The following is a 14752-nucleotide window of genomic DNA, read 5'->3' as shown; positions in this document are numbered from 1 at the left end:
TCGCGCGGTTCACTGGGCGCATGCGTAGAAGCCTCCCGGTTCCCGTTGCACATGCGTAGTATGTAGGGCCATCTTGGTCCCGGGCGCGCCTGCGCACCGCCTCCTTCCCTCTCCCGGTGTGGTAGCCCTTGGTCCTCGCCTGCTCGGTCGCCCCGCGCGGACCTTGCCCCGCCCGGTGCCGCCATGTCCGCGGAGCAGGTGAGCAGCCTGTGCGAGCAGCTGGTGAAGGCGGTGACGGTGATCATGGACCCGGCCTCCACCCAGCGCTACCGCCTGGAGGCGCTCAAGGTACCAGGGCAGCGGGGTCCGCGTGGGGCGGCCGGGCTCAGCGCTGCCCGCTCCCCACCGGGGTCCTGGCCCGGGGCAGTGCCGGACCCCCGGGCCCCAGATCCCGGGGAGCACGGTGATACACCCCCCGCCCTAAAACTTGTCCCCCCCACCCCCGCCCGATCCGTAGCCTGGCTCTGCCCCCTGTGCAGGGTTCAGCCCATGGGTCTGCTCCGGGACAGCACGTGTCCGATACCCCTGAATTCTGCCCCCGCCTGAGCTGGGTTCCCCAGTCTCCGTCTGTGAGCTCGCCCTGCCCCGTGGCATGGAGAGCTGGCAGCCTGCATTGCCTTTAATCCCTGTGCAGGTGTTTAGGGACCCCAGTCATACGCTCTAGTAAAGGTCTATAGAGACACCAGGCTGGGCTTTGCTGCAGCACCTTTCCCAGAGTGAATATGAATGACCCTGAAGTTTGTCTCTTTCAGGGCCGGTCAGGGGGGTCTGAGGAGCATCAGAGACTCTCTTTCTGCTGCTAGAGGCTCTGAAAGTAGCCTGTAGCCTCAGGAAGGCAGCTCACGGTATTGGGCCACAAAGGGAAAGTATTCCCAGATAATGAAGATTTGAGACACTCGATGTGAAGCTGAAATTGTACAGAAATTGTTTGCTTAGCCTCCTGTGCTTTCCAGGGAGAGTTCACCACTTGCAGTGGGCAGTTTTGAAGCTCTGTTTTTCCTCTTTTCTCCAAATTGTCCTAATGTTTCACTTTTCCCACGCTCATTTCCATGTTGCCACTTGATAGTTTTTGGCTCATTGTTATCCTTGTTCCTTTTCAGTTCTGCGAGGAGTTTAAGGAGAAGTGTCCCATCTGTGTCCCCTGTGGTCTGAAGCTGGCAGAGAAAACCCAGACAGCCATTGTCAGGCACTTTGGTCTTCAGATCTTGGAACATGTGGTCAAGTAAGGGAGCTCACTTGGGCTGCATGGTTTTGGTGCTATCCTAAACTATGGAGAGAGAACAGGCCTGTCATGTCACAGTTGTCAGTGCAAATTATTGTTCCCAGATGTCCGTCCATTGGTTACAGGAGTGGACAGGGTGTCAGGAGATTTGGGGTCTGTACTGAGCCCTGTCATTAACTCACTGAGTGACCTGAGGGGGCAAGTCACTTCCCATCTCTGTCCTTGTCTCCCTATGTTTAAAATGAGGGTAATAGCAAACACTGCAAGAGGGGCATGCAGGTTAATTCATTGCATAGATCTTAGACAAAAGATGCTGGAGACAGGCAGGGAAAGTATTATCAGTAGATTGCTGTAAAGTTCTCTGCCACTAATTTCAGATTAATAAAAGTACTTCTCCACTATACAATTTGGAGATCCTTCTCTCTTGGCTCCACAAACCCAATATTTTGTGCTCTTGGTCCTTTTCCTGTAGATGTTAACGAATCCTGCCCGTCCCCTGAGCTGTGCTGATCTCGGTGCAGATGCTCTAACTGGGCTGTAATTTTAGCTTCAGCCAATAACGTTGCTCAGTAAGGGATTGGGTATTGGCAGCGCAAATGAACGATGCAGCCTCAGCCTCCCTGGCTTGGGCAAAGGGCTGATGGATTTCTAAAACAAGTCAGTGATCTGTGCCAGCGTATTGACTTGGTGCCCTCTGTGTGTTTTGTTGGACAGGTTTCGCTGGAACAGCATGCCTCGCCTCGAGAAGGTCTATCTGAAGAACAATGTCATGGGGCTTATATCCAATGTAAGTGCTGGCTGCCTCCAGGGCCAAACCACCATATGGAGCAGACTCATAGACTTTAAGGCCAGAAGGGACCATCATGATCATCTAGTCTGACCTCCTGCACCCTACAGGCCACAAGAGCTCACCCCCCCTGCTCCTGTAATAGACCCATAACCTATGGCTAAGGGACCATGACTAAGGCTATGTTTTAGTCACAGATATTTTTAGTAAAAGTCATGGACAGGTCACAGGCAGTAAACAAAAATTCACGGCCCGTGACCTGTCCATGACTGGTACTATATACTCCTAACTAAAACTTGGACGGGGGGCTGCGGGTGCTCTCAGGGGGCGGTCTGGGGGTGCCGCAAGTGCTGGGGGGATGGCCCGGGAACCCGCTGGTGCTGGGGGGCAGGGGAGGGTTGGCAGGGCTGGCAGGCTCCTTACCTGGCTTCACATGTCCCTGCAGCCCCTAGGGGTGGAGTAGGGAAGGCCAGGTGCACTACATGCTCTGCCCTCGTCATGAGCTCTGGCTCTGCAGCTCCCATTGGCAAGGAACTGCAGCCAATGGGAGCTGTGGGGGCGGTGCCTGCAAACAGTGACAGCGCACAGCGCCCCCTGCCCTTCTGCCTAGGTCAGGTAAGTGCCGCCCCACATCCCAACCCCCTGACCCAGCCCTAAGCCCCCTCCCACACCTAAACTGCTGCCATTGCTGGTGACCTTCCAGAGAGTTCAGGCAACCCCTGAGCCAGCCGCACCAAAAATCACCAAAGTCACAGAAAGAAAAGGAGTACTTGTGGCACCTTAGAGACTAACCAATTTATTTGAGCATAAGCTTTTGTGAGCTACAGCTCACTTCATCGGATGCATACTGTGGAAAGTTTAGAGGATCTTATTATATACACGCAAAGCATGAAAAAATACCTCCTCCCACCCCACTCTCCTGCTGGTAATAGCTTATCTAAAGTGATCACTCTCCTTACAATGCGTACGATAATCAAATTGGGCCATTTCCAGCACAAATCCAGGTTTTCTCACCTCCCCCCCCCCCCCCCGACTCACTCTCCTGCTGGTAATAGCTTATCTAAAGTGACCACTCTCGTTACATTGTGTATGATAATCAAGGTGGGCCATTTTCAGCACAAATCCAGGGTTTAACAAGAACGTCTGGGGAGGAACAAGGGGAAATAGGCTACCTTGCGTAATGACTAAGCCACTCCCAGTCTCTATTCAAGCCTAAGTTAATTGTATCTAATTTGCAAATGAATTCCAATTCAGCAGTTTCTCGCTGGAGTCTGGATTTGAAGTTTTTTTGTTGTAAAATAGCGACTTTCATGTCTGTAATCGTATGACCAGAGAGATTGAAGTGTTCTCCGACTGGTTTATGAATGTTATAATTCTTGACATCTGATTTGTGTCCATTTACTCTTTTATGTAGAGACTGTCCAGTTTGACTAATGTACATGGCAGAGGGGCATTGCTGGCACATGATGGCATATATCACATTGGTGGATGTGCAGGTGAACGAGCCTCTGATAGTGTGGCTGATGTTATTAGGCCCTGTGATGGTGTCCCCTGAATAGATATGTGGGCACAGTTGGCAACAGGCTTTGTTGCAAGGATAGGTTCCTGGGTTAGTGGTTCTGTTGTGTGGTATGTGGTTGTTGGTGAGTATTTGCTTCAGGTTGAGGGGCTGTCTGTAGGCAAGGACTGGCCTGTCTCCCAAGATTTGTGAGAGTGTTGGGTCATCCTTCAGGATAGGTTGTAGTTGTAGGTTGTATCCGTGCCTTCCGTGACCGATACATGCAGCCTTAACCATAACCTCTGGCTGAGAGTCCCACGACCTCTTGCGGAGCTCTTTCACTTTGTTGAGGTGGTACATGAAAGTGAGGAGGAAGGATGACCTTGTGGTTAAAGTACAGGAGGCCTGAGTTCAATTCCAGTCTGTGCCCTTTACTTGCTATATGACGCTGGGGGAAATACCATTTCCCTCTCTGCCTCAGTATCCTCCTCTGTAAAATGGGGATAACTTACCCACCTCAGAAGAGCTGGGGGTTGTGAGGTTTGCTTCATATCTACACAGTGTTTTTGCAGTCCTTGGATGGAAAGTTCAGTAAATGTGGAGATTGTCACTCATTCAGTTGAAGTATAGTGATCACTGCTCCAAAATGAATCTCTGAGGTGAGAGGATTTCTGCTGCTCTTTGCATGAAGGCTAGATGTAGCATCAAAGCCATATCCTTGACTCCTGTGAAGCATGCAATTTGGTCTGGTGCTGTAGGTCAGCAGTGTCTGGGAAAGCAGAATTGTGGATTGAACCCAAAGGTGCTTTAGAGTGCTAGACCTTCCATTTGGCCACCACAGGAGGTTTCCTGGAAATTCCCACCCACAACTGTCAATCCATCCAATGGAGGCGATGGTCTTCAAAGACCTACTCCTCAGATGACAGTCATCTGGTGCACAGAGCCTGCCAGCTGTGAATGCCTGGGAAGGCGGGAGTTCCAATCAGGACAAGAACAGCTGGGATGAAGGTGTATTTGTGTTTTTCTTATTGTCCAGTGGGTCTGCAGCCAGACTCCCCCATGGTATGAATGATTGTTCTGGGGGCAGCTGGCTCCATTTTGTGTGATCATCTTCTTTCTCTCATAGGGAACACAGAATATTTTAGAGGAGGAAAGTCACATTAAGGATGTCCTGTCTCGCATTGTGGTGGAGATGATCAAGCGTGAATGGCCTCAGCACTGGCCTGATATGCTGAAGGAGCTGGATACGCTCTCCAAACAAGGGGTATGAAGCACACCTGTCTGTCATACTTGTCTGTACTCTTCCAGTGGCTCATAATTCTAGGTCTCCTTTCCTTATTTCATGGTCAAACAAGCTGGAGTTACAGTAGGTTCACAGGCTGTTGTCAGGTCCCATTATTCCAGGAGATCACGTTATCAGAGACTAAACCATTGTAGTCATCCTTCTCTGGCTATTCCCCAGACCCTGGTCTGGTGTTAATCTGTGTCTCTGAGCTGCTCTCTGCAGGGCTTCATGTTACGGCTAGATTCATGGGTGTGTTTGTTTGGGACATTAGGAGACACAGACAGAACTGGTGATGTTCATCCTCCTGCGTCTGGCAGAGGACGTGGTGACCTTCCAGACGCTGCCCACCCAGCGGCGACGGGACATCCAACAAACCCTTACCCAGAACATGGAGAAGATCTTCAGCTTCCTGCTCACTACCCTGCAGCAAAACGTCAACAAGTATAGGCGCATGGTAAGAAGCTTCTTCCTGGGAGCCTAGTCAGCACTGGGATCTTGGATATGGGTCGCACTTTTTGGGCAAGTGAGAGGAGACTCAGTCTGAAATCAATTGCTGTAGTTACACCATGGAGCTCTGTTGTGAGCATGAAAACAGTCAATGGCTGATGAGAAAGTCTCAGGGTTCAGGAGGCAGCATTGGTGTCAGCAGTCTGGATTTCTAGTGTTGATCATCTGAGATGGATGAGAACCTTGCGCTTGCCACTGGGAGGCTCAGTTTGTTGGCACTAAGGCATTGGTTTGGCCCCATTCTCCTAGAGATCAGGTCAGAAACTCCTACTGCAAAGAGATGGTATGGGGTGCTGCTACCTTCTAGTATCAGATGCCCCTTGTCCTCCCATAAACGGGGCGGTTTGGGCTCTACTTTACTACGGTTATAATCCTATGATACTGGAGATGTGCAGGGTGCTCAAGACGTGATAAAGGCAGATCTTTGCCCTGAAGAGCTCGTAGTCTGATCCGGTGAGAGTGAGATGGGGTTGGGAAGGTGAGGGATACAGCACTGACCAATCCAGAGACAAGCTTCTTATGTGCACATCTTGTTCCCTTTTATAATGTGTTAAAATGTGGAGTCATGTTTAGCATAACAACAGTGTGGTGGAGATGAAGCAGTGACAGGCTGTATCCTATTCGCCGAGAGGGACATTTCAACCAGTTTCCTTGGCACATTCACTGGCCTCATAGACTAGCGGTTCTCACCCAGGGGCACATGTACCCCTGGGGGTACGCAGAGGTCTTCCAGGGGATATACCAACTCATCTAGATATTTGCCTAGTTTTACAACAGGCTACATAAAAAGTACCAGCGAAGTCCATACAAACTGAAATTTCATACAGACAATGACTTGTTTATACTGTTCTATATGCTAGACGCTGAAATGTAAGTACAATATTTATATTCCAATTGATTTATTTTATAATTATATGGTAAAAATGAGAAAGTAAGCAATTTTTCAGTAATAGTGTGCTGCGACACTTGTATTTTTATGTCTGATTTTTGTAAGCAAGTAGTTTTTAAGTGAGGTGAAACTTGGGGGTACGCAAGACAAATCAGACTCCTACAAGGAGTACTGTAGTCTGGAAAGGTTCAGAGCCACTGGCATAGACCATTCCGTAGAGCTGTGTATTTCTTTTTGCCGTTTATGGCTGACCTGGGGTGGGTGGGAAACCTTGTTGCGTTTTGTAGTTCGGTTGAGTACATTTCCAGCTGAGGTCTGAATTGCAATGCTGAGACTCTAAAGTATGGTTTCTTCTGCTAATGGTGGAATCCTTCTGCTTGGCCAGGTGGGAGCTCCCCAGGAGCGAGATATCCTCACCACTCCACAGGTTAGCAGATCTTTGAGCTGTTTTGTGCACAGGGTGAATACTGCGGGTTGGGTGTCCAGCTACCAGTCTGCTTACTGGATTGAGAGGGAGGGAATTGCCAGGCCTGGGAGCTGTACTCTGCAGTGCTGTTAGATATTCAGCTGTGGTGTGGTGGGTCTGTACTTAGGTATTTGGGGTACATCTGGGGTGACTTGAGTCATTGCACTCTAAATGTTGACAGAATGGAGTTTCCAAAGCAAAACCTTGCAGAAGAAAGGGATGCTTGCAATTTTCCTTGCATGCAGAAAAACAGGGCATCTACTCAGATCAGACTCTGCTGTTGCATAATTTAGGCAATAAGATGGCACACACAGTGCATTGTTGCTGTTAAGCAGTTAGAGCTGGGGACTGGAAGTCAGGACTCCTGGGTTCCAGTCCTAGCTCTGCCACTGCCTTACTTTGTGGTCTTGGTCAAGTCACTTCTTTCTAAGCATTAGTTTCATTAGAATGAGGCCACAAACGCTTCCCAGAGGTTGTGATCGTTGAACGTAAGACGCTTTAAAAGGGAAGCAAAGGCATCTTCTTCCCTGGAAGTTTCAAGGAAGTATTGGAACCCCCACACACACATTCAGAGGAACCTGCCACCTGGAACATCTTCTTTCAGAGGAGAGAATCTGTGGCTTAACTTCCAGTGGAAAGTCCTGGGGCAGTATCCCAAGCTGGAAAATGTGTTGCAGTCTCTTTCACCAGGCATCTATTCACTGAGGCTTCTCCGGGCTGCACCCTCTTGAATGAGCCGGGGACTGCCCAGCAGTTGCTGGGAGGAGATGTGCACCACAGCAGCTCACTTACTGTCTCTTGTTCTTTTTTCAGAAGACTGAACTGGCCCAGGAACCAAAGGTGAGTACGGCCTGGGGAGGCAGTGCAGAGCGAGGCTGTTTGGAACCAGACTCAGGTTTCCATGCCGTAGCCTGTCACCAGACACCGAGTTGCAGTTTATACTTTGGTTAATTACCTTACTATCTGGAAAGGAGGGAACTGCTCATTTCAAGCGGCCCTGATATTGTTAGCCTGAGGACTTTGCCCCACTTCCCCTACCCACTGCCACCTCAGTTACTTTCCCGGAGAAGGCACTTCAGAAGGTAGTTGCTGTCATATAATGCATGTGCAGCTCCAACATGGAGAAGTCAGCTATGGCTGAGACATGGGTTGCCCCACATCTGGGCCAGAGGCAAAGCTCTGCACTGAGATTGTTTCCATATAAATCCTTTCTGGCTCTGAACCGTTGGTTATGGTCCGTTCACAGGCCCAGGCAAACTGCCGCGTTGGGATAGCAGCACTTAACACCCTGGCAGGCTACATTGACTGGGTGGCCATGAGCCACATCACAGCAGATAACTGCAAGCTCCTGGAGATGTTGTGCTTGCTCCTGAATGAACCCGAGCTCCAAGTGGGAGCAGCAGAGTGTCTTCTGATCGCTGTCAGCAGGAAAGTGAGTTCCTCCTCCCAAGCCTCCCTGACCCCTCCTGCCCTCCACATTCCCCTTCTCTTCCTGGGTTTAGTCTTAGTTTATCAAGTTGAGCAATGGTAATGTCACTCCTTTAGCTAAGGAATTAAGTCACCTGCCTCTTTGGCTGCCCAGGCACCCGAGTGACTTTAGGGTTGGTGCTTCCCCAGGACAATGGACAGAGCAGTTTCTGGAACCCACCCAGGCCCCGTTTCTCTGTCTGCCCTTCCATACAACTTTGAAGCTTGAAATCCCTGCTTGAACAAATAACGTTAACTCATTCCTAACCCCTGCTGTCCTCAGTGCTCTCTGCCACAGAGGAGTGTTGGGGTATTGCCATCTCGCTGTAAGAACCTAGTAGGATTTCTGATGCCCAGTAGATGTTTTCTGAAACAGCGCCATCGAGGTGTGCCCTGTATGTTCTGCTGCCACGCCCACCCAGTGTGTGCTTATCCCAGATCAGTAGCACAAGCACAGTGCTTACAAGCAACCTTACAATAACAAACCAGTCCAGCTGCCCTGCAGCAACAAGCCAATATGCAGTGGAAGAAGAAATAGGCCTATGAGGACCAGGTTTTGGTTTAAGGCTCCCAGTGGGGTTACTGGAGAAAACTACTTTATTCTCCAGTAGTTCTTTAATTTCTTGTTGCATTTTGTTCTGCTCAGTGGTGGAATTCAGGTCCCCAAATGGTAGCACAGCTAGTGATCTGCTAGCTCCCTCTCACTGGTGGGATGAGGTGCGGTCACGTGTTTTGACCAGTGTGTACTTTGCTTTTTGTCTAGGGGAAGCTGGAGGATCGGAAGCCCCTTATGGTCTTGTTTGGAGATGTTGCCATGCACTACATACTTTCTGCTGCGCAGTGAGTACTGTCCAGTTGCTGTGGGAGCGCATCATGGTCTTAAGTGGAAACTGGCTGCAGCTGGCCTGTATTAATAAGTACCTCTCTGCCCCAAGCTATGAAACTAAAACTGGTCTCTTGGAAATTACCTCAGCACCTGTTCCCATCATGGCCTTTTCTCAGGTGTGGATAGAGTTCTTAGCCTTAGTACTATTGAGTGCTGCATATCGAACCACTGCTGTGCATAGATCCTGAGTGTGGGCAGCATACAGATCCAGTCTGGCCTAATGGCAGCAAGCTGGCATTGGATTAGGAGAGGGTAGAAAGTGTTACTTTTCCCAAACTTGAAAAGCCAACCATTTTCCTAAGTCCCATAACTTCAAAAGAAGCTGCTCAGGGTAACTCCCAACTTCCCAAAATCTTCTCTTTTGGCCTGAGATTGATCAGGAGATATTGGGAGAAGGTCCAAAAGGTTTAGACTAGAAATACTTATAATCTTAAAATTGGATCTCATATCAATAACTTCTGTAATGGGGAAGGGAACCCAACCATGCTGATGTCAAATTGTCTTCCCAACTTACTACTGTGTGTGTAATCCTGACCTTCCCTTTCCCTTCTCCCTCCCAGGACAGCAGATGGTGAAGGCCTGGTAGAGAAGCATTATGTTTTCTTGAAGAGACTTTGCCAGGTCTTGTGTGCTTTAGGCAGTCAGCTGTGTGCATTAGTGGTGAGTCTTCTACAAACATTGGAAGCAGTCCTGACAAGACTGTCTTTCAGGGGAATGATTGGGGATATGGATACCATGATTCTTGTTTATAGCATTGATATGGAGAGCAGCAGTTCTTTCCTCTAACAGAGGAGGGAACAGAAGGGGCCTTGCATGCAGTGAAACCTGGCAGGTTTGATGCCAACCCTTCTAGGGGTGTGCTGGGAACTTTGGATCTTCTACCGATGGCACCAAAGTGGGGATGTAACAAGAGTGATCATTTAATAACGGAGCTGTCTTGCTGAAAGATGTTGTTTGTGGAAAGACCAGGTCAGCTGGCTGCAGAGAATTGGTGAGACAGTAAACTCACAGGGAGCTGTGGGAGGAAGGAAAATCCTGAACCACTTGAGAAGATAGACTTAACAAGAAGCAGCTCTTGGAGGTTTGACTACCTCAAGCTAGGGTGACTTCACTCACTGTATGGTGGAGGGGAGCCTTGGCTATTAATCCTTAGCAAAGCCTGCTGTGAGTGCAAGGGCTTGTGGCCCTTTATAATACAGGCTCAGTTCACTCCAGGGATGTCAGGGTGACAGGCAACCCCACAGAAGGATGTGCTGCTAAGGAAATCCTGGGAAGAACAGCCCCAGAGAAGGGAGCACTCAGGACAGTGCTAGGTCAAAGAGTACTGCCGGAGTGAGGAGTGAAGCAAATGCTGATGCTTTTTTAAGAACTGCTACATCTCTGGTCTCCTTTTTCCCTCCATTTCTGAGGTAGTCAGGTCATTCCGGCCCGCCAGTGAATACCTCATGATGGATTGGGTGTTGTGGAGTGTTTATAACTTTTTCCAAGCTACTCATAGTCCATCCTTTTCTCCTGAATGTGGCTGTTGTCTCCTTTGGCACTTGCAAGGCAGGTAGTGGGAACTTGGCACTCTGGAGCAGCAGCAGTTTCAGAACACAGCTCTTTTTCCGCCATTATGCGCTGGCTTTTTTGTCCCCCCAGCACATTGCGCTCCTGGTTTCCAAGTGGTGCTGCCACCCAGCTCCTCCTGCTCTACTGCTGAAGCGTTGTCTGAAATCACTCTTCGTTTTGTCTGAAATTACTCATCCTTCCGTTAACAGGGCTCAGATTCTGACGTGGACACCCCAGCCAACCTTGGGAAATACCTGGACTCGTTTCTAGCTTTCACAACCCATCCCAGCCAGGTAGGGGAAAGGGAGAGGGGGCTCTGAGTGCAGCGTGTGTAGTTAAACCACAGCGTAGGAGACTGTGTCACTCCTGCTGCAGAGGAAATCAGCTCATGTCTGTTACGTTTTTGAGAGCCATCTGCCATTTTCTAACCATTTCCTCCTCTGAGGATGTAGAAAGTGATGTGGTCAGTGCTGCACTGCCATCCAGTGTCCCATAAGGCCCACACAGCATGGAGAGCATAGATTTCAGAGACTGGAGCAAACCCTGGTATTTGCTTGGTGGGAGACTCTTTCCCATTTGCCAGAGTAGCTTGGCAGTTTTGTCTGGGTCTGGAAAGCGTGTGGCCTGGATTGGGGAGTCATTGTAGCTTGCCGTTCCCCTTTTAGCACAAAGGTTCAAACTTCTGCACCAGAGAGTACAACCCTATTGAAACTTTTGTTCTTTCTTCTTTTCCCCTCAGTTCCTGCGATCTTCCACTCAGATCACCTGGGGAGCCCTCTTTCGACATGAAATCTTGTCCCGTGAACCTCTGCTGTTGGCTATGATCCCAAAGTACCTTCGTGCATCTATGACTAACCTAGTGAAGGTATGGAGGAGCTCTGCTCTGCTGGGTGTGAGCTGCTGGTGCCTCAGCGAATGTTTCATAGTGCTAACAGTGGAGAAGCTGGGTTTTTGATACAGCAGTGTAGAGCATCATCTCTGGGCTGCAGGGTATCAGTCCTGGTCTGAAGATTACAGTTCTTCCGCTCTTCCCCTCGTGTGAGTCCCCTTGGAGCTGGTGCTCAGGCAGAGGTGGGTGATTGCTCCACTCGCTCCCTCACCACGTCCCTTCTGTTTCCAGGTGGGCTTCCCCTCTAAAACAGACAGCCCCAGTTGTGAATACTCTCGCTTTGACTTCGACAGTGATGAGGACTTCAATGCCTTCTTCAACTGTAAGTCATCCGGGGGCCTCCCAGCAGGGCCTGCTGCCTCTGTTTGAAGTTTGCGGTCTTCCCCTCGCTCTCACAGGGCTGGGGTTCCTGGCCTAGCTTAGTGCCCACCCTCTCAGCTCAGTAATGAGCTTCAGTTGCTCACATTGCTGCTCCAGGTCTTCCCACTTGCCTTGTGCCTGGTGAACTTCTTGGCATTCTCCTGTGGCAGCCCAGGCATTCAATTCTGTTTCCTCTTGGCCAACAGGTGGCAACTAAGGTTTGCTGAGCCTGCATCACTCCTGCTTCCTCAGTCAGTTATCCGGGGGGAATGAAACTCACTGTACCCCAGGACTTGAACAGGAGCCAGGCCTGGGGGCAAGGATCCTAAAAAGGGGGCTTAGCTAAAGAATTTAATCTTATTTCCCAAAGCAAAGCTGGAAGGCTCCCATGCTGTACTACAAGCTGGTCTACTACCAGGTATTTGAGCTCGCTGTGCAGAACTCTGCTGCCAAAGTAGCAGCCACAGATGTTCCCAGCTGTGGAAAAGTGAAGAGCGACACTGAAGGGGAGCCATTTCCAATATCTGAACCTGACTCCTCAAATCCAATTCCCTTGGCAGCTTTCCGTGCCCAGCAGGGAGAAGTCATGAGGATGGCGTGTCGCCTGGACCCAAGGACTGGCTTCCAGATGGCTGGGGAGTGGCTGAAGTACCAGCTGGCAGCTCCTGTGGATATTGGACCCATGAACTGTAAGTTGCCTGAAGAGCAGGAGAGACAAGAGGCTCAGCCTCCCGCTGGAGCCCCAAACAAGCTTCTGTGTGTGTCTTTTGAAGCCACACCTCTTAAAATCAACTAGGTTTCCAGGGTCTCTGCAGGAAAAATCCCTCACTGCCTACTTAAGCAGCCACTGGTCGAGAGTCTTTGACTGACAGGAAAGCTCCTTCCTTCCCCCAGTTCCTCTCACTTGTATCTTTCCCATGAAAACAATTTCAAAGTGAGAGGCCAGACTTGACTGGATATGTCTTTCCTGTAAAATGCAGCCAATCTCTGTCCTGAGAAATCCAAACATATCTGCCTCGCAAAGGCATCTGTCACTTACATCGCTCGTCCTCCACACAGGCCACTTGCTCCCTTTAAAATCCCATTTAAGTGAGACCCTTCCTTTGTTTTCCCTTCTGCTGTGGTTTGTTGGAATCACTTCCTGTTATATTTCAGGGATGTTTGTGATCCAGGAGCCTCCACCTCGATGACAAAGCAAACAGCCTTTGAGCACCATTTAGAACCTACCTCCCATGCTTGCCTGCTGAAACCTTCTCCCTAGTGGCAAAGGGAATAGAGGGAAAGGATAGGAGCACTCATGAGTGGGTGGTTCAGATGTCCAGCAAGATTTCCCTGAGTGTGGGACTTCGCAGAGGACTTTCCAAGCTGGCATTGTGCTTGGGAGGAAAGGGGAAGCTAGACATCTCCAGTGTCACAAGTGCTCCAATCTTCTCTTCTCTTCTCTCCACTCACAGCTAAGACTGGGGAAGGTCTCTGCTCCATCTTCTCACCTTCCTTTGTACAGTGGGATGCCATGACCTTCTTCTCAGAGAGTGTCATCAGCCAGATGTTCCGGACCCTGGATAAGGAAGTACATACCCTCTAACTGCTGTTTGCGTGGTTTCTGTGTTTCGGGTTGACATGGGAGGTTGCTGACTGTGTTGCTTTTCAGATAATATTTCCCAAAAATGCTAGCTTCCAGCAGCAAAATACAATAGTGCTGAAACTCCAGCTGTCAGAGGAGGTCGTAGTTGCATTGGGGAGTGGTGATCTTTTTGGTAGGTAGGGCCAGTTCCACTGTGGGCTTTGAATGCCAGAAAAGTGCTTTGGATTTGGACACTATTCAGTGAGGAGCCAGTGCAGTGATTAGGGTCCCAGGTGATCTCTTCAGAGCAGCCTGTATAGTTGGGAGAAAGAGTCTGTTTTAAGTGGTAGCTCTCTGGTTTTGTTGTTCAAATCAGCTTGTGTTTTTTGAGGCAAACGTGCACACACGGTGGAAGAGAGAAGTGAACAGCAAAAGATGAGAAAAATGCAGCTTCTCTCTGCCATTTGCAGTGCATTAGCTGGAAAAACACAAGTGCAGTGCACTGTCTTTATTTGCCAGTTAGGGTCTGGCCAGTTTTTAATCAGGATTGGGCTGCTTGGGCATGCCATTCTGGTCACAGCAAAGAATTGCAAGGGTTGTTTTGTGCTGGCTGGTTAAGCCTGAGACTTGTTAGCCAGCAGGCAAAAGGAGAGCTAGGGAAGAGGTGGGAGGAAGTGGACACCCTAGACAGGCAGTAAGAGTTGGAACCTCCGGTTGTTTCCAGACATCTGTAGAGACGGTGATGCTGTCTGTTCCCTCTTTCTTGCAACAGTAATTGCGCATAAATTAAAATGAGCTTTGCCACTTTTAACCCACTTTGGGAAGACTTCACCCAAGGGTGCTATTCAGCACAGCAGCTCCCTGGCCAGGCCCTGGGAGGAGACATTGGAGAGTTGGTTATATTTCACATCGCTGACTGTTGCTTTCTTTCCTTTCCCCCTCCCCTTTTATTCTTGCAGGAGATCCCAGTGAATGATGGCATAGAGCTGCTGCAGCTTGTCCTGAACTTTGAAACAAAGGATCCTCTCATCTTGTCCTGTGTGCTCACCAATGTCTCTGCACTCTTCCCGTTTGTCACCTATAGGCCAGAGTATCTACCCCAAGTCCTCTCCAAGGTAGGTGTTCTGTAGGCCAGTGGTTCTCAACCAAGGGTATATGTATTCCTGGGAGCATGCAGAGATCTTCCAGGAGGTACATCAACTCATTTACATATTTGCCTAGTTTTCCAACAGGCTACATAAAAAGTACTCGCAAAGTCAGTACAAACTAAAATTTCATACAGACAAAATGAGAAAGTAAGCAATTTTTCAGTTATAGTGTGCTGAGACACTTTTGTGTTTTTATGTTTTGTAAGCAAGTAGTTTTTAAATTAGGTGAAACT

At 49.4% G+C, this 14752-nt stretch overlaps 1 protein-coding gene across 3 annotated transcripts in view; it reads left to right on the top strand.

Annotated features, from left to right (window-relative positions):
- Nucleotides 1-65: 65 nt before the first annotated feature.
- Nucleotides 66-14752, top strand: part of XPO5 (exportin 5) — a 37879-nt gene continuing 23192 nt past the window's right edge. Inside the window, exons 1-16 of one of the 3 annotated variants that reach the window (XM_084624153.1) lie at nt 66-198; nt 1101-1222; nt 1937-2009; nt 4634-4771; nt 5064-5246; nt 6574-6615; nt 7468-7494; nt 7901-8086; nt 8885-8961; nt 9568-9667; nt 10768-10851; nt 11298-11423; nt 11679-11769; nt 12368-12496; nt 13262-13377; nt 14331-14486. In XM_084624153.1, coding sequence (XP_084480279.1) covers nt 184-198; nt 1101-1222; nt 1937-2009; nt 4634-4771; nt 5064-5246; nt 6574-6615; nt 7468-7494; nt 7901-8086; nt 8885-8961; nt 9568-9667; nt 10768-10851; nt 11298-11423; nt 11679-11769; nt 12368-12496; nt 13262-13377; nt 14331-14486 — 1665 coding nt within the window. In that variant the 5' untranslated portion in view covers nt 66-183. Of the gene's footprint in view, nt 289-1100; nt 1223-1936; nt 2010-4633; nt 4772-5063; nt 5247-6573; nt 6616-7467; nt 7495-7900; nt 8087-8884; nt 8962-9567; nt 9668-10767; nt 10852-11297; nt 11424-11678; nt 11770-12367; nt 12497-13261; nt 13378-14330; nt 14487-14752 lie in introns of all 3 variants that reach the window. The other 2 variants (XM_084624152.1, XM_084624151.1) reach the window with 2 other exon arrangements.

The sequence above is a fragment of the Lepidochelys olivacea genome (assembly GCF_965140295.1).
Source record: "Lepidochelys olivacea isolate rLepOli2 genome assembly, chromosome: 3".
NCBI classification, from domain to species: Eukaryota; Metazoa; Chordata; order Testudines; family Cheloniidae; genus Lepidochelys; species Lepidochelys olivacea.
The sequence above is the reverse complement of the archived record's forward strand: the minus strand, read 5'-3'. Positions and strand labels throughout refer to the sequence as shown.